Genomic DNA, 24476 nt, shown 5'->3' on the forward strand with positions numbered 1-24476 from the left:
GAATGGCTGTAGAGAAAGCCCGGTCTCTTAGAGTGCAGTGTCTAGTAGATTTGGACGGTGGTACCTGTAGCGATCCCTTGTATGCATCTCTTGTCGGTCTTGACGAATTGTGTAGTCGGATAGGGATCTGTAGGTCAATGGGAGCCAGTTGGTGGATGATTTTGTATGTGGTAAGAATGGCCTTGTATATTATTCTAAAGTGTATGGATAGCCAATGGAGGCTCTTTAGAATCGGGGTTATGTGGTCCCTTCTCCTGGTATTTGTCAGAATTCGTGCAGCTGCATTTTGCACCATCTGAAGCGGTTTGGTTTATGAAGCGGGAAGGCCGAGTAGGATGGTGTTACAATAGTCTAATTTTGAAAAAATGATTGCTTGTAGAATGGTTCTGAAATCTTGGGCATGGAAAAGAGGTCTAATTCTTTTCAGCACTTGTAGTTGGTAGAAACAGTCTTTGGTGGTTTTGTTAATGGTGGCTTTGAAATTCAGGCGATTATCAATTAGGACTCCTAGGTCTCTCACTTGTGTGATTGTTGGCGTGGCTTGTTGTGCAGAGGTGATGGTGCTATTTTCTGAGGCGATGAGCAGGAGTTCAGTTTTGCTGGAATTTAATACCAGGTTTAGGCTGGTGAGGAGGAGTTTAATTTTTTGAAGGCATGTATCCCAGTAAGCCAGAGTTTGTGCGAAGGAATCCTTAATGGGTATCAGGACCTGTATATCGTCCGCGTAAAGGAAGTGTTTGAGGTTAAGGTCGGTGAGAAGTTGGCATAACGGTGTAAGGTAAATGTTAAATAAAGTAGGAGACAGGGAGGACCCCTGTGGGACTCCTACTGACGACGGATGTTGAGAGGATTCTTTGTTCTGTATCTTGACCTTGTATCCTCTATTGCTGAGAAATGATATGAACCAAGATAGTGCTGTGCCTGAGATACCTATGGAGGCTAACTGGTGAATGAGTAAGGAATGATTGACGGTGTCAAAGACGGAAGAAAGGTCCAGTAGGATCAGTAAGAAGGCTTGACCTTTATCGAGGCCCAGGATGAGGTGATCTGTTAAGGAAATGAGGAGGGACTCCGTGCTTAGTGTTTTGCGGAAACCGTATTGTGATGGGAATAGGAGGTTGTTTTCTTCAATGTAGTTTGAGAGTCGGGTGTTCACCAGTTTCTCCATAATCTTCGCTATGAAGGGGAGGTTGGCGATCGGTCGGTAGTTGTTTGGGTCATTAGGATCTAGATTAGGTTTCTTGAGTAATGGTTTGAGAGAGGCCAATTTTAGATCATCTGGGCAAGATCCATGTGTTATTGAGCAATTTATTTTATTTATTTATTTATTTAAAATTTTTATATACCGGCATTCATGTTGCAAACACATCATGCCGGTTTACATATAACAGGGGTGTACAGTAAACAATTCAATAACCTATTTGTGTAGAAGGAAGCAGTTACAAATAACAAGGTAATAGAACTGGGAGGAGAGAAGAAAAGAAAGAGAATAACATTAGGTATAGGTATTTACATTAGTAATAACATTTTTACATGTGGAAGTGGTAGAATCTGGCTGAATAGAATTAATCGGTGTCCGGGAAAGCTTTTTTAAACAGCCAGGTCTTAAGTCTCTTCCTGAAGGTTGGGAGGCTGGGCTCCTGTCTAAGGTCCGGTGGGATGGAGTTCCATAGAAGGGGGCCGGCTGTTGAAAAGGCCCGATCTCTCAAGGTAATGTGTTTGGTAGTTTTGGCTGGGGGCACTTGAAGAGATCCTCTGAGTGTGTTTCTTGTTGGTCTGGAGGAGTTATAAATTTGGAATGGGACTTGTAAGTCGAGTGGGGTGTGTTGATGGATGGTTTTGTATATTATGGAAAGAGATTTGTAGAGGATTCTAAAGTGAACAGGCAACCAGTGGAGATCTTTTAGGATTGGAGATATATGGTCCCTCCTCCTGGAGTTTGTCAGTAATCTTGCCGCAGCGTTTTGTAACATCTGGAGGGGTCTAGTATAGGAGGAAGGTAGGCCCAGAAGGATAGAGTTACAGTAATCGATCTTAGAAAAAATGATAGCTTGTAGAATGGTTCTGAAGTCCTGAGTGTGGAAGAGTGGTCTAATTCTTTTCAGAACTTGGAGTTTGTGGAAACAGTCCTTGGTGGTTCTGTTGATGTAAGCTTTAAGGTTCATCCGGTTATCAATTAATACTCCTAGATCTCTCACCTGTGTAGTAGTTGGGATAGTTGGAGGATTAGAGATGGCATTATTATCTGGGGAGATGAGAAGCAGTTCTGTTTTAGAGGAGTTTAAAACTAGGTTTAGGTTAGCCAGGAGATGTTTAATTTCGAAGAGACAGTTTTCCCAGTGAACCAATGTTTTTGTGTAAGATTCTTTAATGGGTATCACGATCTGGATGTCGTCGGCGTAGAGGAAATGTTTGAGGTTAAGGTTGGAGAGGAGTTGGCAGATAGGTAAAAGATAAATGTTAAAGAGTGTAGGTGACAGTGAGGAGCCCTGGGGGACACCTATGGATGCGTCCATTCGTGAAGATTCTTTGTTCTGTATCTTAACCTTGAAGCCTCTGTTGGAGAGAAAAGATTTAAACCATGAGAGAGCTGTGCCTGAGATACCTATAGAAGCCAGAATGGAAGTGAGAATGGAATGATTGACCGTATCAAAGGCGGCTGATAGGTCCAGTAGAATTAAGAGGAAGGATTGGCCTTTGTCAAGGCCCATTAATATGAAGTCAGACATGGAGATGAGGAGGGATTCTGTGTTCAGTGACTTGCGAAATCCGTATTGTGATTGGAATAGGATTTTGTTTTCTTCTATGTATTCGGAGAGTTGAGTATTGACAACTTTTTCTAGAATCTTGGCTATGAATGGGAGATTGGCGATAGGACGGAAGTTGTTGGGGTCTTTAGGATCCAAGTTGGGTTTCTTGAGTAGAGGTTTGATGGAGGCCAATTTGAGGTCGTCAGGATATAGTCCTTGGGAGAGTGAGCAGTTTATGATGTCCGACAAGGTTTTAGCGATGGAGTCAGGGATGGCCAGGAGCAGTTTGGTGGGGATAGTATCCAAAGGATGGGAGGAAGGTTTCATTCTTCTTATAAGAGTTTGTATCTCTAAGATAGAGATGGGTTCAAGTGTTTCCAGACCATTGTTGTTGAGGGATGATTGTTGAAGAGACTGGTAAAGAGCAGGGTCGGTGGGATTAGAAGGCAGATGAGTTAGAAGGCTGTTGACTTTGTTGTGAAAATGAAGAGCAAGTTCTTCAGCTTTGGGTTGTGCTAGGTCGTTGGGAATCTCCTGTGGGATGATTTGGGTGAGATTGGAGACATAGGCGAAGAGGGCTTTTGCGTCGAAGATTAAGTGGTGAATCTTGGATGCATAGTAGTCCCTTTTGGATTTAGAGGTAGTTGACTTGTATTGATGGAGGGTGGCTTTGTAGATGGATCGTGTATTGGTGCTTGGGGATTTGCGCCAGTCGCTCTCTTTCTGTCTTAGATTTTGTTTTAGCTTTCTTAGTTCTTCCGTGAACCATGGTTGTCTTTTGGAGGCGTTTGGGAGTGATTTTTTGGTTGCTAGCGGACATAGCTTGTCGGCTATGGAATCTGTGATGGCTTTCCAAGAGCGGAGAGCTGTGTTTGGGTTTGAGAGATCAATGGATGGAAGTTGAGAGGCTAGGTGGGAGCTGAGGTCTTCTGTAGAGCAGGATCTTCTGTATGGGAAAGATGGTGAGGGCCCTTTGGAGGTGGAGGGTTTGTTCAATGAGAATGCGGTTGAGATAAGTGAGTGATCAGACCAAGGGACCTTCTTGCTTTTGAGGCGTGAAGAATGTTTGATGCCTGGGTTAATAAAGATAAGATCCAGCGTGTGGCCTGCTTTGTGTGTGGGTTTGGTAACTAGTTGTTTGAAACCCAGGGCTGAGAGGGCAGAGAGAAAGGATTCACAGCTGGATGATGGGGTAGGATTGTCCACATGCAGATTAAAATCTCCTAGGATAATTGCTGGAGCGTCCAGTTTGATGAGGGTTGTGATTTCCTCTACTAAGGGGGAGGGGTCTGTCTCAAGGAGGCCCGGAGGGGCGTAGACGAGTAGGATTTGTAGTTGTTCCGAGGTGAAGAGACCCATTTCTAGTTTAGAGTCTGAGTTGTATGGGTGCTGGATGAACCCGAGGTCTTTTTTTGATGCAAATAGGAGTCCTCCTCCTCTTTTTTTCAGTCGGGGGATGGAGAAGATGTCGTAGTTTGATGTGGGAAGTTGGTTTATAATTGCTGTGTCCGTGGGTTTGAGCCATGTTTCTGTTATAGCACATATATCTGGTTTGGTATCAAGGAGATAGTCGTTGAGGATTAGAGATTTCTTGGACAGAGATTGTGCATTGAATAGTGAGAGTGAGAATACAGTGAGGCCTAAGAGTTGGGTGATGGGTGTTATCAAAATTGGGGTGAATGATTTAAGGTTTCGGTGTAGCGCCTGTCGTTTGTGTTGTAGTATGAATGATCTGTTCGGTTTTCCTATTGCTGACAGGCTGTGTTGTAAAATAGGTATTGGGAAGGTGGGGAACATTTTAGCGTGTAGTGCTTGTGTTGTAGTGGTGCTGCGTTAGTGCTGTTGATGGACCGAGGGGCGAAGGCAGTCTTTGTGAGTCTTTTGTTTTAATGTAGAGTGCTGAGAGGTAGTTGTTTTGCTGTTGCTTGAGTGTTGTTTGCTCAGGATGGTTGCTTGTTCAGGATGGTTGCTTGCTGAATGCTTGCAGGATGGTTGCTTGCTGAATGCTTGCAGGATGGTTGCTTGCTGAATGCTTGCAGGATGGTTGCTTGCTGAATGCTTGTAGTATGGTTGCTTGCTGAATGCTTGTAGTATGGTTGCTTGCTGAATGCTTGCAGGATGGTTGTTAGCTGAATGCTTGCAGGATGGTTGCTTGCTGACTGCTTGCAGGATGGTTGCTTGCTGAATGCTTGTAGTATGGTTGCTTGCTGAATGCTTGCAGGATGGTTGTTAGCTGAATGCTTGCAGGATGGTTGTTAGCTGAATGCTTGCAGGATGGTTGCTTGCTGAATGCTTGCAGGATGGTTGCTTGCTGAATGCTTGCAGGATGTTTGTTTGCTGAATGCTTGCAGGATGTTTGTTTGTTTGCTGAGCACTTGTTGAATGCTTGCAGGATGGATGCTTGTTGAGAGCTTGCTGAGATGACACTGGCTGGGTGCAGTATGGTGCTTGTTGGGAGAGAGCTGGAAGAACGTGAAGCAGGATGGATGCTGGCTTACTTATGAGGGTTCACATTGGTTTCAATATAACCAATTAGGTTACTTGCTGTTAGGCGGATAATGGATGAACCGGCTATTATCATAGTCATGTGAGAAGTTGGTGGAAACCATCAAACATTTAGAGGAAGGATCCCTCACTATGGGAAGGGACTTTTTGTTTAGCCTGGTGTTGCTTGGGCTGGTCGTCCGGGGGTTTCACTGTTCATTCCGAGGAAGCCGTGCGGTGGTACTGCTTAGAGATGTCCGAGGGTGCAGGGAGCCACATCTATGTCCTTCTGGGCTGTCTGCAGGGGCTGCTCGAAGGGGCGCTCAAAGGGGCAGGCCCCTTTGTCGCGCTCCTTCGGCGCGTGACGCTAGGCGCGTGACGCTTGACCAGGTTAGATTTTTATAGATGACTCTTTTTTGTGTCGCTCAAAAGTGATGTCATCAATATGGGTCTTAGCATCCAGCACAGAGATTTAAAAGCGGAGTCGTTAGAAGCAGGGCAGTCTTCCAGCTGGGGGAGGGGTCAACAGCCACGAGGTGGAGGAGGAGGAGGGGGTCCAATGGAGGGCTGGGTGCAGGAAACAGCTCTATCCAAGCCCTGGATCCTGGCTTGCAGAGCAGAGAAGAAAAGAAAGGCAAGTACCTGTACGGAGATTTAAAAGCACATTCGTTAGAAGCAGGGCAGTCTTCCAGCTGGGGGAGGGGTCAACAGCCACGAGGTGGAGGAGGAGGAGGGGGTCCAATGGAGGGCTGGGTGCAGGAAACAGCTCTATCCAAGCCCTGGATCCTGGCTTGCAGAGCAGAGAAGAAAAGAAAGGCAAGTACCTGTACGGAGATTTAAAAGCACATTCGTTAGAAGCAGGGCAGTCTTCCAGCTGGGGGAGGGGTCAACAGCCACGAGGTGGAGGAGGAGGAGGGGGTCCAATGGAGGGCTGGGTGCAGGAAACAGCTCTATCCAAGCCCTGGATCCTGGCTTGCAGAGCAGAGAAGAAAAGAAAGGCAAGTACCTGTACGGAGATTTAAAAGCACATTCGTTAGAAGCAGGGCAGTCTTCCAGCTGGGGGAGGGGTCAACAGCCACGAGGTGGAGGAGGAGGAGGGGGTCCAATGGAGGGCTGGGTGCAGGAAACAGCTCTATCCAAGCCCTGGATCCTGGCTTGCAGAGCAGAGAAGAAAAGAAAGGCAAGTACCTGTACGGAGATTTAAAAGCACATTCGTTAGAAGCAGGGCAGTCTTCCAGCTGGGGGAGGGGTCAACAGCCACGAGGTGGAGGAGGAGGAGGGGGTCCAATGGAGGGCTGGGTGCAGGAAACAGCTCTATCCAAGCCCTGGATCCTGGCTTGCAGAGCAGAGAAGAAAAGAAAGGCAAGTACCTGTACGGAGATTTAAAAGCACATTCGTTAGAAGCAGGGCAGTCTTCCAGCTGGGGGAGGGGTCAACAGCCACGAGGTGGAGGAGGAGGAGGGGGTCCAATGGAGGGCTGGGTGCAGGAAACAGCTCAATCCAAGCCCTGGATCCTGGCTTGCAGAGCAGAGAAGAAAAGAAAGGCAAGTACCTGTACGGAGATTTAAAAGCACATTCGTTAGAAGCAGGGCAGTCTTCCAGCTGGGGGAGGGGTCAACAGCCACGAGGTGGAGGAGGAGGAGGGGGTCCAATGGAGGGCTGGGTGCAGGAAACAGCTCTATCCAAGCCCTGGATCCTGGCTTGCAGAGCAGAGAAGAAAAGAAAGGCAAGTACCTGTACGGAGATTTAAAAGCACATTCGTTAGAAGCAGGGCAGTCTTCCAGCTGGGGGAGGGGTCAACAGCCACGAGGTGGAGGAGGAGGAGGGGGTCCAATGGAGGGCTGGGTGCAGGAAACAGCTCTATCCAAGCCCTGGATCCTGGCTTGCAGAGCAAGAGCAGAGCAGAGCAGAGCAGAGCAGAGCAGAGAAGAAAAGAAAGGCAAGTTGGAGCCAATTTATGATGTCTGACAGGGATTTGGAGATGGAGTCAGGAATTGATAGAAGCAATTTCGAGGGGATGTGGTCCGAAGGGTGAGATGGTTTCATTTTCCGTAAAATGCCTTGGATCTCAATGGAGGAAGTGAGTTCCAGTTCTTCTAAGCGTGTATTTTTGAAGGCGGTCTGAGATGGTGTTGAGGTTGATGCAGTGTTAGGGGGCAGCTGAGTTAGAAGTTTGCTGATTTTGTTGTTGAAAAATAGCGCTAGTTCTTCCGCTTTAGGTTTGGCTTGGTTGAGAGCGATTTCTGAAGGGTTTAATTGAGTGAGGTTAGAGACGTAGCTAAAGAGGGCTTTAGCGTCGAAGATTAGGTGGTGGATCTTGGATGCGTAGTAGTTCCTCTTGGATCTTAATGTATTCGATTTGTATTGGTGAAGAGTAGATTTATAGGTAGATAGAGTGATGGTGCATGGGTTTTTACGCCATTTAGCCTCATTTTGTCTTAGCAGTAGTTTGAGCTTTCTTAGCTCTGGGGTAAACCATGGTTGTCTTTTGGACGAGTTGGGGTGAGGTTTTTTTGTTTCTTAGGGGGCATAGCTTGTTGGCTATCGATTCCGTGATGTTGTTCCAAGATTGAAGCTACCAAAAAGACCACTTTCAGGTAGCCCTTTTCATGGGTTCAAAGGGGGGGTCCGCAAAGGACATGAAGTACTAGGTTGAGACTCCAGTCCGAGCAGATCTTTCGCACTGGAGGACGTAACAGCTTACCACAGCCGGATGAACAGACAGAATCCTATCCTGAAACCTGCCTCTAAGCGCACCCAAGGCAGCCACCTGCACACAAAGCAAGTTGTAAGCCAAACCCTTGGACAACTCCTGCTGCAGGAAATTCAGCACATGCAACACCTCCACCGTCAGAGGATCTAGAGGACGATGCTGAAGACACCAAACTTCAAATGGGTTGCAGACCCTAATATACGCCATAGAAGTTGCAGGTCTTTTGGACTGAAGAAAAGTGGAGATGACCTGTTTGGAGTAACACTTCAATCAAAGTCTCTGCTTCTCAAAAGCCAAGCCGTGAGACAAAAGCGATCCTCCCGATCCGAAAATATGGGACCCTGATGCAACAGGTCTGGAAGTTGAGTCAGACTAAGAGGACCTTCCATCACAAGTCGCACCAGATCTGTGAACCATGGTCTCCGAGGCCACTCCGGTGCCATTAGATCCATGGTCCCGGGATGTGATTCTATGCACCTGAGGACCCAACTTATGAGGGGCCAAGGAGGAAATATGTACAGAAGAATTCCTGTCGGCCAAGGGCACACCAGCGCATCGAGGCCCACCGAACTGAGTTCCTTTCGGTGATTGAAGAATCTCTCCATCTTGGAGTTGAGCCACATCGCTATCAGATCCAATTGGGGAGTGCCTACCTCGCACAGATGTGGTTCCACGCCTCTGGGGACAACTCCCTCTCCCCAGGATCCAATTGCTGCCTGCTGAGGAAGTCTGCCTGCACATTGTCTACTCCCGCTATGTGCGATGCGGCTAGGCCTTCGAGATGACGCTCCACCTAAGCAAATAATCTCTGGGCCTCCAACGCCACTGCATGACTCTTCGTGCCACCCTGCCGACTGATGTATGCCACAGCCGTTGCGTTGCCAGAGTACACTCGAATCATGTGACCTCAGACCAGGGGCAGAAAAACCTCCAGGGCTCGATGGACCGCCCTCGTCTCGAGGTGATTGATAGACCAGAACTTCTCTTCTGGTCACCACAGACCTTGCTCCAACCGGCCCAAGCACACCACTCCCCAGCCAGAGAGGCTTGAGGCCATGGAGACCACCACCCAGTCCGGAGGCTCCAGATCCATCCCCTTCTCTAAATTGGGACAATATAGCTACCATGAGAGACTGTATCTGGAATCCCGAAGCAGAGGCAAGGGAAGATGAAACTCCTCTGAGCAGGGACTCCACCTGGACAATAGCGCGTGTTGCAGTGGTCTCATGTGTGCGAACCCTCCCCAGGACCTGAAAATAATCCCACACTCTGGACACCTCTAGACGAAGAAGACGCTTGACCTGAGACTGCAACTTTGACACCCGGTCTGCTGCCAGAAAAACCCTGCCTCTCTGAGAGTTGAAATGGGTTCCTAACTAAACCAGCGACTGAGTCAGCTCCAACTGACTCTTCTGCACATTGATAACCCAACTGAGAGACTGTAAGGTGGACATCACTCTTCGGATGGACTTCTCGCATTCCTCCCTGGACTTCACTCGAATCAACCAATCGTCCAAATAAAGGTGGACCAAAAGTCCCTCCTGGTGAAGAGCTGCAGCCACCACCACCATCATCTTGGTGAATGTGTGGGGTGCTGTCGCCAAGCCGAATGGGAGGGCTCTGAACTGAAAATGTGGACTCAACACTTTGAAGCGAAGAAACTTCAGATAGTCCTGCAAACCGGGATGTGCAGGTACACTTCCATCAGGTCTAGGGAGGTAAGAAATTCTCCTTTGCAAACTGCTGCCATCACGGTACGCAGCATCTCCACAAAAAAGCGCAGAACCTGAAGGAACCGATTCACCTTCTGCAAATCGAGTCTGGGCTGAAAGAAGTCCTCTTTTTTCAGCACCACAAAGTAAATGGAATACCAGAGGGACTGGAACAATAGCCTTTAGGGCGAGCAGTCTTTGCAGCGTCCCCAACACTGCCTCCCACTTGACGCTGAGACCACATGAGTCTCCACAAAGCTCTCCCAAGATGGGCACAAAAAATCTAGAGCACAGCCGTCTTGTATCACCTCAGCACCCAACGGTCTGAGGTAATCTTTTCCCACTCCTCGTAGAAATTGGACAATCTGCCTCCTACAGCTTCTATGGAGGAGAGGGGACCACTGGCTTCATTGGGCCAATTTCCGCTCCCAGTGCCCTGCCCAACACGCTCTCTGCCCGACCTGCGTACTCCATGAAAAGACTATTGGCACCCGCTGCCCTGTTTCAGATGAAAACAGAAGAGGCCTCCCATGTGGATGCAGTCCCCACCAGGGCGTTCCCAGAAACATGGGCAGAGTCCTATTGGCCCACCAGAGCACAGAACTATACAAGGAACAAGGCACTGCTGGTCCCTCCCAGCACTAGTGTTGCAATTGAACCCCGGAGCCCTGGGTTAACAGCCAGTTGACCACTGCTCAGTCCTGCACCTCCCGCCCTGGCCGACAGTTCCCACTGACTAGACCCTCCCCGCCACTAAGCTCTGCTCTACTGCTTCTTGTACGCTACTGTATGGTTTTTTTTTTTTAAACAAGGAACTTAAAGAAACTTTATTAAGCGAGTACTTCCCTGTCCAGAGGAACAAGGGCGAGAGGGTGCCTTGAAGGGTCAAGGGAGCCAGGGCCCCTGGCTATCAGACCATCCGGTATGCTGTGGGCAAACCTAGTCAGGGGTATCCAACTTCCCCGGCGGCCCAGCTCCACCTGAGGGATGGCCCACAAAGATGCCTAACACCTCAGGGAGCGTGCGTGATATGGAACCTAAAACTACTATAAAACAAAAAATCTTTAATTTTCCTTTTTTTTTTTAATTTTAACTAACAGCCTGCAGGTGCATCTCTATCATCTGCTCTAGTCAGAGAAATACTGAGGTCCTGCAGGTGGCACTCTCAGTTAAGTAGCAGTGCCTCAAAGTTTTGTTCTCTGACTGGATATGTTCAGGAACAGCATTATGATATAATCATAAGCAAGAATTAGGTTTATTTTGACTGTATTAATAGAGGCTTGCTACAAATCCTCACTCTCTCTCTTTGCTATTTCCAATATAGTGTATATGTGTCTTTCTTAACACTTGACCCTACTAAACAAAGAGGAGATATCAAGTTTTTGTAGGTCTTCCTATGGAGGGTTTGGTTTCCCAAATACCTTTCCCATTTGTGTTTTCTTTCATGTGACACTTGTAATTATAAAAGGTGAGGGTGATATTAAGCACTACTTAGCTGGACTATTCAGACCCAGTGAATGGCCGCCACTTAGCCAGATAATTAGTTGTCTGGATAAATAGATAGCCCACTAAGTGGCGTGCAGCATGAAGGTGTTTTGGGGAGGAGCTGACTAACTGAAGCTGGATATAAGAACATGCCATACTGGGTCAGACCAAGGGTCCATCAAGCCCAGCATCCTTTTTCCAACAGCGGCCAATCCAGGCCATAAGAACCTGGCAAGTTCCCAAAAACTAAGTCTATTCCTTGTTACCATTGCTAGTAATAGCAGTGGCTATTTTCTAAGTCAACTTAATTAATAGCAGGTAATGGACTTCTCCTCCAAGAACTTATCCAATCCTTTTTTAAACACAGCTATACTAACTGCACTAACCACATCCTCTGGCAACAAATTCCAGAGTTTAATTGTGCGTTGAGTAAAAAAGAACTTTCTCCGATTAGTTTTAAATGTGCCCCATGCTAACTTCATGGAGTGCCCCCTAGTCTTTCTATTATCCGAAAGAGTAAATAACCGATTCACATCTACCCGTTCTAGACCTCTCATAATTTTAAACACCTCTATCATATCCCCCCTCAGCAGTCTCCTCTCCAAGCTGAAAAGTCCTAACCTCTTTAGTCTTTCCTCATAGGGGAGCTGTTCCATTCCCTTTATCATTTTGGTGTGGCTGCACTGTTGAATATAAGAGCTAACTATCTGAGCCGCACAGCAGCTCAATATCTACCTCATGCTGGAATCTTATATATTTCCTGAAAAATGTCATCATAGCAGGAGAGAGCACTACATGGGATAAAGAACACACAAGTATTTACACATTTGTCTTACTTGGGATGGCTACATTACAGGCAGTGTGTCCAGTAAAGCAGCAGCACTGCCAAGTTTACTCAAAATACCAGCTTGCTGCCTCCTCCAAGTTCTTTCTTCAGTTCTTCATACTTCACATGTATCAAAGTGATACCTGTATCGGGCTTTGATAAGGATTAGTACTAAGTCTGCCAGATGGCTCCAGATTTTCAGGTTGATGTAGTCCAGGCTTAATGCCCATTGTCTGCATACACTTGCAGTTCTGGTATCTCCATTGATTTTCATAAGAAAAGCAGGATAAGTCCAAGCAGACAGTGGAGTAAAACCAGGACTAGATCATCTGTCCTGGAAATCTGGAGTAAGTTGGCAACCCTAATCAGCACACAAGGACCTTGAGTCAAGCAGATTCATAACAATAGGAGTGGCGCAGTAGGAGAAGCTTTGATAAACTTTTTCTCCTCTTACCTGTGCCCCTCTGCCCATCTATATATTACTACCCTTATCATAAGGCTTGGGGGTAACTGCATAGAACGGCAGATAATACCATAAGAAGCTTGCTGTGCAGACCAGATGGGCCATCTGGTCCTTTTCTGCCATTATTACTATGTCCCAACACAGTCTAGCTAGTCATAGCTGTGGCATATCTTTCAACATGATTGCATCCCCCGCCTCTTCACTTACCCAGCTCCTAGTCTTTTAAGATATGACCATAAATTGGCCTTTGCTTTATGTTGTATGCATACTGGAGGCAATTTTAAAAAAGATTTAGGTGCATAAAAGTAGCAAATACTGTAGCAATTTTCAAAAGTCCATTTAAGTGCTAAGAGGTAACTTTCAAACTATGCACAGCGGCATATATGTGCACATATGGATGCACATAGATCTATTTTAGAATTTTATAACCCACTTATATCATACCTGCGCATATGTTGTAGGTTCTTTTGGGGTTTGCTAGTGTTTGTATTTGCTCTGTGATCTGGATCACATAGTCAGACTGAGAAAATAACAAGACTCACTATATGTCTTTTGTGAAATAATGAAAAGCTATATTTCCTGTATAATATATGTACGAAACAGGTGCTTATGAGAACATCTGAAACAAATTTCAAAACAAAATATATACAATAAATCAGCACAATAAGCAAAAGTAATTACCCCATCTAATAGGGTATAATTACATGCTGACACCTTTTTCTGAAAGGGTGTCTCCTTGCCCCCAGACGGGTGAATCAGCCAAGTGAATTCTCTTTTTGGAGACCAGTCAGCACTGAAGACCCCTAACCTCAGTTCTTGGCAGGGAATCTCCCTGGGGTAAGATGGGCTGGGGTTTTATATCTTTTCGGATAGAATATGCACGGTCTAAACTTCTTTGTGTAGCCTTTCTTGATATATTGCCAACTTCTGATAAGAAAAACTTACTACATATATCTCAGGACCACTCATAATTGGTAACATTCTTTTTTTGTAAATACTTCCTATTTCTCATATGTTTTACTATGTGACTACAATCTAAAATATTCTTTAAACTTCTATAATCTATAATGAACATAAAAATATCTGCATTAGTATAAATAAAGCAATCATATAATAATTCAGGCAGGAACTGTTGCACCAGAGGTGGATCCTTGGGCTGAGGTGGGGTTGACACAACCCGCAGGCAAAAGCCTACAGGTCCCCACCATCAGCAGATGGAGTGGGCTGAAGCTAGAGGCCACTGGAGCTTCACCTATACCAGCCCACATTCCCCTCGGGGCCGGCAGGACTTAGGCGGGCCTCAGGATTGAATGACAGAGACAGGTAAGTTCAGCCCAGAGACAGCAGCCAGCAGGTGGTGTAGTTCTATCCTGGACTGGTCCCAATACAGGAACCCAGGCACCAAGGAACGAGGATTGACTGAAAGTGCTTGAGAAAAGGAAGGCCGAAGCCTTAAGTGTCCATGTCCAGAGGATAGGAACAGAGGCGTCACTGTCAAACTCGGAAGAGAGCTGGCGGCTATTGGAAGGTGTAGCAAGCAACGTAGAACTCTGGACACAAAAGAGTCTATAGTGTGGTCGCCCGTAGCAATGGTCAGGGCACGGAGAAGGCAGGCGTGGTCAGACGTAGCAATGGTCAAGACACGGAGATGGCTGGCATGGTCAGATGTAGCAGAGGTCGGGTTTGGAAAAGGCAAGCAAGGTCGGCCGTAGCAGAGGTCAAGCTTGGAGAAGGCAGGCAAGGTCGGACGTAGCAGAGGTCAATACCAGGAGGTCAATCAGCATACAGATGAGACGAACGAGGAGTCAGGTACTTGGAAACAGGAACTTGAAGACAAGGAAGACAATCAGGAACACGGATCAGGAAACACAGAGGCAACGAGTACTCAGAACCAACAGGGAACCGAGGAGATCTGTTGCAAAGGCAAAGCTTCAATGCGAGGCCTGAGCATTTATATGCTGAAAGATCTGACGTCAGCATCCGGGTCCGTGGCCAGGTTCCCGTCGCGGGCCCTTTAAAAGAATTACTGATGTGTGCGCTCGCGCCTAGAGAGGGGCACGGCACTGCTGGTGGCGTCTCTCTGCGAGCCCCGCGGAGAGGCCCGACGGGTGGAGGCATCTTGGCTGGAAGTCCCGGGAAGTGGTGCAGGGCCGGAGGTGCTGGCGGGAGCCCGAGGTCGGCGTCTGCGGCCCACTGCCGCAAGCAAGGAAGAGCTGGAGCCTGAAGCCCATGCAGAGAGGTGAGAGGGCCGCACTGCGGGGCTGCCGCGGGCAGCGAGCGTAACAGGATCACCACTATTAAATTACCTCAAAAGTACCTGTGAATACTGTATGCAATTCTATAATATAAAAAGTTATACGGAAACTAATCTAGGTGCATACCAGGTGCTTTCAGCCATGGTTCTCTGCAGAGCCTACTGATGCAACCAGTCAAGGTCAAGATTTAACTCTCAATAAGCTGGCTGGCTTTAAATAACAATCTTATGCTGTTAATTAAGTCAAGTTTCCATTTTGTACTCAGTAGTTTGTGACCTTGGAGCTTTGCAGACTTCTTGTTAGAAGAAGAGAGTGATACTGTGTGAAGGGGGAGAAGGGAAGGTGACTGTGTACATGCTGACCCTGTAAGCATGAAGAAGCAAACTGTTTCTTAGTGACACAAAACTATATAATTATTATAACTATATGACAGTATTTTTCTCTCAGAAAAGACAAAAAATTATACACTAATACAGCACATTATAAAATATACTTATCTTTACCCCGGAACATATGTGTATATGTATACTTACGCATGAATACAGGCAGTTCATTGAAAGTGAGTATTTCAATGTATTGAACACATATACTTTGCTTACATATTTAAAAAATATCAGCCTGATTTTAAAAAGCATTTACCTGCGAAAATAGCTTTTGAAAATTGCTATAAAAGTAGTTACATTTATACGCGTAACTCCTTTTGAAAATTATCCCCACTATGCACAGATAACACATGACAATAAAGTAGGACTTACTTGCGTAAAACCCAATTTTACGCACATACGTTGCCATATTTTAAAACTTGTGCATGTAATTGAAATTAACCAGTTTAATTACTCCACCAGTTTGCCCGCACCTTCTTCAGATCATCAAGACCTTACTGGTTCTTCAGCCTGAACCCCCCTGTACATCCAGACTTCCCACCCAGCCAATAATACACATTAAACAAGTTTAACATTAATTACCCCAGATAATTAGTTGGTGCAAAATTATATGAGTACGATGCCAAATGTACATACGTCTCTTTTAAAATAGCTACTTATGCCCCTAGACCACACCTTTTTCCGTCCGCATGAAACAAGTTCACACAGACTTTCTACTTTTATAAAATATCGATTACGTGAGCATAGGCTTCTATGCGCATATATACTAATTTTTATGCATGTTAACTCTTTGATAATTCACCCTTTAAAGTGCACTTACATGCGTAAAACCTACTGACAATTCAATAGCATGTATCAAAACAATTTACAAGCATAAGTGGGCTTTTGAAACGTACATTTATGCGTGTAAAACCTAGTTTTAAGCATGTAAATCCTTTTGAAAATTACCCCCTATGTGTAACTGTAAAGGTTTTTGGATTCACTTGAATGGACAACACTACATAATAAAAGACTGCATTGGAATTATACTGTATGAAGATGTCCAAACCATTCTAGATGCATAATCCTGGAGCAAAGTCTTTCTATCCAGTTTGGAAACTGCCGTCTTGGGTATTCTAGTCCTCATTTGCAGCTCCACACATTTCACGTTCTGGGAATCACAAATCTGGGAAAAAGGGAGGTTACTCAGAAAGGGCACTCTAATATGAAAAAAGCATGACTCCTTTATAGCAACACAGCTGCTTTCTTTAAACAGTGAGAACAGTGTTAATAGCTACATAACCAGAAAGACTTGGATTTACATGCAATCTTTCATCTAGATAACTTTATACTTCAGAAATTAACAAGCAGACACCCCTAGGATGAACAGCCTGATAGCTTATGTCTCAGGGTCCGAACTGCCCAACAGTCCACAAAGGGGATCAAGGAAGAAGAACAATATTATTGTTGTGAGAATACAGTTGGGTAAATGATGTGATGGGCCTTATAGAGTCCAGGCTGGAAGCCATTTTTAATTCTGTTTTAGGACCCTAGTTATCTTTTCTTCAGTGAGGATATTAGTAAAGTTGAGGTAGGTTTTAATGATCAAGCACATTTCCAAAGCAATTATGAGAGTTTATTAAACTACCAAAGAGCAGCCTGAAGGCTCATGGCAGTGTGAGAGCCCCAGATTCCTTGAGTTGGCATTGCTCACAGCCTTTGGGAGGGAGTTCCAATCATTGTTCAACAGCGATCCCATCGGCCTGGCTCAAGAGCACTGTTGCTGCAGTGACTGGGCTAAGGGGGAGAAACATCCTGGGCAAAGGGCAAGGTCAAAATGAACTGGAAGCAGAAAGCAACAGGAAGAAAATACAGATACAATTCCTCTCCTTTAAGAGAGAAGCTGATGTGGTTTAATTGAGCTTTATTTTAATTAGTTTCCAATAATTACTTGCTCTATACAGGGCACATATGTACAACAAAGAGATTTTGCCCTGAAGTCCGGCTTGTTTCTAGGCACTGGATGACATCCAGCACTCTTCCACAGGAAATCCTCCAACGCATGCATGAAAACATAGATTCTGGATAGCAGGAAAAAACACAATTCTCCCCTTATCAAATAAATGTGCTCTTGAGAAACGTCTCTAAGCAAATCCCAATTAAACGGGAGAAGATATATTTTCTTTCTTCTTAAATTAGCTGCATACAGAATCATATCGTAATAGATAGCAGTTTGGCACTCTAAACCCCAACAGGCAGTCGAAGCCACAAGACAGGGCACTAAATATCTCACAGTGCACACTAGACACACAAATGTAGAGGGACTAACTTTTCATGTAACTATTTGGTTTATCCACTATTGATAAATACAGGATTCTGTGGAGCTTTCAAAAGGTTAACAGTAGTTTTTACATCTGACGTGCATATAGCACTATGGCAAACAATATATACACAAGGGGCCAGATTTTCAAAGGGGTACGCAAGTAAGATATGCGCGTACCCCCCAGAAACCTGGTCGAAGTACCCCCTGCGCGCGCCGAGCCCCGGGACGCGCGTAAGTCCCGGGGCTTTCCTGGGGGGGACATAGTCGTGGTGGCGCGTCATTTGGGGGTGGGGCCGCGGGCGTGGTTCCAGCCCGGGGGAGTTTCGGGGTCATGGCCGAGGCCTCCGAAACGGCTCCCGGGCCTGGGAATCGCGCACCGGCGGCTGGCCCGGCGCGCACCTGTTACGCCTGTTCGGGCAGGCGTAACTTGTACAACAAGAGGTAGGGGGAGGTTTAGATAGGGCTGGGGGGTTGGGTTAGGTAGGGGAAGGGAGGGGAAGGTGGGGGGAGGCGGAAGGAACGGAGGCAGTCTGCGCGGCTCGGCACATGCAGACTGCCGATTTTGGGCAGCTTTGCGCGCACCGACCCCGGATTTTAATGGCTACGCGCGTATCTATTAAAATCCCGTGTACTCTTGTTTGCGCCTGGTGCGCGAACAAAAGTACGCGCGAGCGCAGATTTATAAAATCTACCCCAATATATACATCTGGGCTCATATCGAACAGGCCTCAGACAGCACGTAATAATAAAAACTAAGGGGCGGATTTTAAGAGCCCTGCTCGCCGGTGAGCCTATTTTACATAGGCCTACTGGTGCGCACAGAGCCCCGGGACTCGCGTAAGTCCCGGGGTTTTCGGAGGGGGCATGTCGGGGGCGTGTCGGGGGCGGGGCCGAGCGCCGCGCCATTTTCGGGGCGTGTCGGCAGCGTTTTGGGGGCGGGCCCGGGGGCATGGTTACAGCATGGGGTGGTCTGGGGGCGTGGCCGCGCCCTCCGTACCCGCCCCCAGGTTGCGTCCCGGCGCGCTAGCGGTCCGCTGGCGCGCGGGGATTTACGCCACCCTCCGGGAGGCGTAAATCCCCCGACAAAGGTAAGGATGGGGTTTAGACAGGGCCGGGCGGGTGGGTTAGGTAGGGGAAGGGAGGGGAAGGTCAGGGGAGGGCAAAAGAAAGTTCCATCCGAGGCAGCTCCAATTTCGGAGCGGCCTCGGAGGTAGGCTGCGCAGCTCGGCGCGCGCCGGCTATACAGAATCCATAGCCTTGCGTGCGCCGATCCCGGATTTTAGCGGATACGCGTGGCTCCGCGCGTATCCACTAAAATCCAGCGTACTTTTGCTTGCGCCTGATGCGCCAGCAAAAGTAGGCCAAATCGCGCGGTTTGAAAATCTACCCCTAAATGTCTTCTGATCCAAATATCAAAAAATTCCTATGCCAACAACCAAATCAAAAAATTAAAAGATGAAAGAGCAAGAGTGAAAATCTGCAAGTGGCTGAGTCGAACCTGCCTCAACCAGAAGGTTTTGTAGGAGAAATAGCTCTTTCCTAAACCAGACAAATTAATTTATAAAGTACAATATTTCAAACCAAAAATCCATTTCAAGAATCTTATAGATAACGGGTCGGACTTAGCTCTTGGTAAAGAGGCCCAGAAGAGTACTGCTGAAGGGAAAACCTCCACGCTTCAGAGCTCCACAACAATCCTTCATTTCTCAGACCATTGTACTTTACTAATTCACGTAAAGGTAGATTTTAAAAGGCATGCACGTGCGGTTCCCGGCGCACGCATGTTATAAAATATGGGTCCCGCCCATACATGCGCACCAAATTTTCATGTCAGCGCGCATGCGCAGGTGGGTGGCCTGCTCCACATGCAGGGGGGAGGGGGGGTGTTTCAGAAGGAAAATTGGTTCTTACTTAATCATTTTCATTCCTATAGTAACGCAGATCAGTCCAGACTCCTGGGTTTTAAGTGTTATTGACACTGCTACTTAACCTAGTGTGCCACCAGCGGTTCCTCAGTATTAATCTCTACCCAAGCAAAACTCAAACCGCCAATATTTTCCAAAACTTTCAAAGCTTTAAAATACTATATTTGATACTATAAAAACAGAGGGGTAGATTTTATAATTTTGCGCGAGTGCGTACTTTTGTTCGCGCACCAGGCGCGAACAAAAGTACACTGGATTTTATAAGATACGCGCGTAGCTGCGCTTATCTTATAAAATCCGGGGTCAGCGCATGCAAGGGGGTGCACATTTATGCAACCTGCGCGCGCCGAGCCCAGCGCGCGCTGCCTGTTCCCTCCGAGGCCGCTCCGATTTCGGAGCGGCCTCGGAGGGAACTTTCCTTCGCCCTCCCCCCACCTTCCCCTCCCTTCCCCTACCTAACCCACCCCCCCGGCCCTATCTAAAACCCCCCCTTACCTTTGTTGGCAGATTTACGCCTGCTGAAAGCAGACATAAATCTGCGCGCGCCAGCAGGCTGCTGGCGCGCCATCACCCGACCCGGGGGCTGGTCCGGAGGCCTCGACCATGCCCCCGGGCCGGCGTCACGCCCCGGGCCCACCCCCGAAACGCCGCGTCATGTCCCCAAAACGCCCCCGACATGCCTTTTTTACGAAGCCCCGGGACTTACGTGCGTCCCGGGGCTCTGCGCGCGCCAGCGGCCTATGCAAAATAGGCGCGCGCAGGGCATTTAAAATCCGGCCCAAAATGAGCAGACGACTCTCCCCCTCAATAGAATGGGTGGGTTCTGGATTGATCCGTGGTTCTACAGGAAGGAAAATTAGCAGGTAAGAACCAATTTTCCTTTCCCTGTACGTACTCAGATCAGTCCAGATTCCTGGGATGTACCAAAGCTCCCTACTCAGGGTGGGACCTGGAGAGTCTCGCTCGCAGAACAATTTTGCCAAAAGATGGGGAACCAGTAGCTCCCACATCCAGATGATAGTGCCTTGCAAAAGTATGTAGCGACTTCCAAGTCGTTGCCCTGCAAATCTCCTGTGGAGAAACAAGCTGAGATCCTTTTAATGAGGCTCAAAGAAATAGGACTAGCCAATAACACAATAACATCCTTCCTTGATAAAAGAACCTTTACAGTAAAAATAAAAACAGCACCTCGGATAAAGTTAACCTAAACACAGGAGTCCCTCAGGGCTCAGCATTGTCGGCCACCCTTTTTAATATTTATTTGTTGCCCTTATGTCACCTTTTAACTGGTCTTAGCTTAATTTATTTTGTCTATGCAGACGATATACAGATTTTATTTCCAATAGAAACTAGTTTAGAGGACAGTTTTAAAATGGTCGAGATGTACTTAAAGATAATTGATCAACTTTTAGTCCAAATGAAACTGATTTTAAATTTGGATAAATCTGTTTTTATGGTTTTAGATAGGAAGAATGTTAATCTTGAATGGAAAGTTGTTATTTTAAACAACAATGTACGTTTTAAACTAGAAGACACAGTATGGAATGTAGGTCTTATGATGGATTTTGAACTAAACATGAAGACACATATCATGACGAAAGTTAATGAAGGGTTTGCCAAACTAAGAATGTTGAGACGATTGAAACCATTGATTTCCTGGAAGATTTTTACAGGAATTGACTACTGTAATTCCGCCCTTTTAGGCCTATCTGAATCCACTATCCAACCACTGCAGGTACTTCAGAATGCCTCAGCGCGCCTTCTGCCGTCATCGGGGCCTGCTTCTAGGCCCAGCCCTGCTTCTACCACGCTGATGTCGGTGCAGGGCCGCTGTCCACGGTCCTGCATAGCTTCCTGCTTCCTCTCTAGGTGCGCGGCTGCGCCTCTCTTCAGGATTTAAAGGACCCAAGGCCGGATATGCCCTGGGCCCCACCTTCAGACTGTTTCCTGTGCCAGCCCTATAAAAGGGCTGCTCCTGCATTTCGTCTTGGCCTTGCATCGGAGTTACTTCACTCCTGGAGGTTCCGGCCCTCTAGCGCTCCGTCAGGTCCTTCGTGTTTCCTTGTTGGAGCTCCAAGTCTCGTCTGCCTCTTGTGCCATGTCTTCGTCACCTGAGGTCCTGATGTCTCGTTGTCTGATGTCCCACTTCCTGATGTTCCAGGTTCCTTGATGTCCTTCTCCTGCGCTCTTGAGCCTTCTGTTCTGCAGGCGCTTTGGTTCTCCAACGTGACACGTCTTCATTATTGGAGTTGTCTGCAGTGGACGTGTGTCCTGTGCTCCTGAGCCGTCCTGTCCTGCCAGCCTTTGTGGTGCTCCGGATAACACTGGCTTCGTCGTCGAAGTTCCACCTCGGCTGGATTCCTTCCTGCGTTTGACCCGTTCTCCGCGTGGTCCGTGACCAGCCTCCTCAGGCTGTGTAGGGCGCGCAGTGGGACAGGGTGGTCCGCGACTAGCACATTGGGTCTGCCCGTGAAGGTGGGCTGAGTAGGGCGCCCTGAGAGACAGTACCAATGTCTAACCTTCCCAGCTTCTCATCTCGACTTCGTCAAGTTCCTCGTCTCGTCTGTGATGCCGTCGCATCTGCTTTGTTTGTCATGTCTTCGCATCAGCCCTCATCTGTGATGCCGACGCATCAGCCTTCGTCTGTGATGTTTTCGCCTCAGTCGTAGTCTTATGTCTTCATGTCAAGGCCTCCGTCTGCCCTCATCCTCAAGCCAGCCTGCTGCTCCATGCCGATTCTAAGCAGCAGGTCCGAAAGGGCTTGGAATGGTTGGAGGATTGTTCACCTTCCAACATCATCTTGTTGGCTTGGGAGCATAGCAGAGGGTAAGACTGTGGCTCTGCCATGCTGGGACATGCCGCCAACCCTCGGTTCGGTCCTGGATCCGTCTGGGGTTGGCCGAGGCCCAAGGGCACACGAAAAACCCTTATGTAACACAAGGAACAACAACTTCCGAATAGTTGGTTAAAAAAAAAAAAAAAAGTTCTGCTACCTCTCACTGTATATGGTAAATATCTCTTTTTGAAAAAAATTGCTCTAGTTTATTTTTTGATCTCTCCTTAGCAATTGTTTTGTACTCAGGAATACTGGATAACACTATCATTGGAAAGATATTGGATTTAGTTATATAATTTCTGTGGTCTTTTTCTAAGGTATTAATTACGGGAGACTTTAAATAATTATGTATATCCTGTTTTTCTTGTTAAACATTATACTGGATAAATGTATTAATGGAATTATGCAAAATAAAAAATTATAAAAAAAAAAAAAAACCTTCCAGACCTATATGTACGAAATATTAGTAGACTTTCTCCTGGCCTGCAACAATGTAGCAATAACTGCCTCAGGATAACCATTACATCTCAATCACTGCCTCTCAAAAGCCATGCTGCTAGACAAAAATGAGCTGTCTGGTCTGAAAATATGGGTCCCTGATGAAGAAGACCCGCTAGGTGACCGAAGGAAATTGGACCATCCATGGCCAGGTTGACTAGATTCGTGAACCATGGACGCTGTAGCCATTCCAGAGCCACCAGCACCACTTTACCCTGATGCTTTTCTATTTGATGCAACACCTTGCCTACAAGTAGCCAGGGAGGAAAGACAAAGTAGAACTCCCAAGGCCACGGTAGTACCAGCACATCGACATCCTCGGCCCCGTGCTCTCTGAAAAACCGAAACGCTTTGGCATTCTGATGAGTCATCATTAAGTCCATGTGGGAAGAGCCCCACCTCTCATGAATGAGCTGCATTGTGGACTTTGACAATTCCCAGTCACCCAGATCTAACACTGTGCGACTCAAGTAATCCACTTGAACGTTTTCGACTCTGGTGATGTGAGGCGCCGTTATTTGCTCCAGGTGTTATTCCACCCAAAGAATCAACTCTTGAGTCTCTTGGTTCCACCCTGCTGATTGATATAAGCCACTGTCATCGCATTGTCTGAGAGAATCCTCACTGATTGACCTCTCACTAACAGTAGAAATTTCTGTAAGGCTAAGTGGACCGCTCTGGTTTCCAAATAGTTGATTTCACCATGCAGACTCTTTCGCGGACCAGCCACCATGAGCCGACTGATGTTGACATACTGCTCCCCAACCAGAGAGACTGGCATCGGTAGTAATCACCACCCAATCCGGGACTTTGAGGTCCACACCTGGAACAAGACTGAAAATCAGAAGCCACCAGCAGAGGCTCTCTCGTGTGAACCCTTCGAGTGGCAAATGAAGCTAAAACTCCTCCGAGACCGGGTTCCACCGAGCCAAAAGAGCCCTCTGCAGCAGTTTCATATGCGCAAACACCCATGGCACCAAATCCAAGATTGAAGCCATAGAGCCCAGAACTTGCAAATAATCCCAGACCTTGGGCATTGGTAACTGCAACAAGTGGTTTCAAAACACGCTCATCTGTGAGATACACTTTGCCTACTAGTATGTCGAACCGAGCTTCCAGATACTCCAAGGACTGCGCCGGCAACAGGTGACTCTTCATCACATTCACCACCCAACCGAGTGACTGGAGAATGCCGAGAATCTTCTGAACCAATTAACGACAAAGAATCTCTGAATTCATCCTGATAAGCTAGCTGTTCAGATAAGGATGCACCAGCACCCCTTCCTACCAGAGAGCCGCTGCCACCACCACCATCACCTTGGTGAAGGTGCATGGCGCCATGGCCAACCCAAAAGGAAAATGTTGTCCCAGAATCAAGAAGCACAGAAAACACTGTGAATCTGGATGAATGGGAATGTGCAGATACACTTCCGTTAGATCGAGAGATGTCAGAAATTCTCTCTTGTGAACCACCGCTATTCACTGGCCTTAGGGTTTCCATCCAGAAATACGAAACATTGAGCACTGCATTTACATTTTTTAAATCAAGAATCAGCCGAAAAGTGCCTTTCTTCTTTGGGACCACGAAGTAAATGGAATATCTTCCCATGCAAATCTCCTGGCAGGGAAACAGAATCACTGTTCCCAGCTGTCGCAGATGGTCCAGCGTTTCCCGAACCACCACCTGTTTGTCTAAGGAGCTGCAAGGGGAAACCAGAAATAATTTGCGGACAGGACAAGCAAATTCTAAAGCATAGCCGTCCTTTACCACACTGAGAACCTGTCCTGAATAATCCTGGCCCACTCCTTGTAAAACCACGCCACGTGACCTCCTATAATAGGAA

The 24476-nt window shown here is 47.0% G+C and overlaps 1 protein-coding gene across 5 annotated transcripts in view; it reads right to left on the minus strand.

The window, feature by feature from the left end:
• Positions 1–24476, minus strand: part of AGBL3 (ATP/GTP binding protein like 3) — a 279448-nt gene that overhangs the window by 97551 nt on the left and 157421 nt on the right. For all 5 annotated transcript variants that reach the window (XR_003856022.1, XM_029597245.1, XM_029597246.1 and 2 more), the window contains one exon: positions 16120–16236. Coding sequence is in view for 4 of the 5 variants with exons in the window: in XM_029597245.1 (XP_029453105.1) it covers positions 16120–16236 (117 nt within the window). In the remaining variant the exon portion in view is untranslated. The remainder of the gene's footprint in view (positions 1–16119; positions 16237–24476) is intronic.

This window comes from Rhinatrema bivittatum, chromosome 4, assembly GCF_901001135.1.
Source record: "Rhinatrema bivittatum chromosome 4, aRhiBiv1.1, whole genome shotgun sequence".
NCBI classification, from domain to species: Eukaryota; Metazoa; Chordata; class Amphibia; order Gymnophiona; family Rhinatrematidae; genus Rhinatrema; species Rhinatrema bivittatum.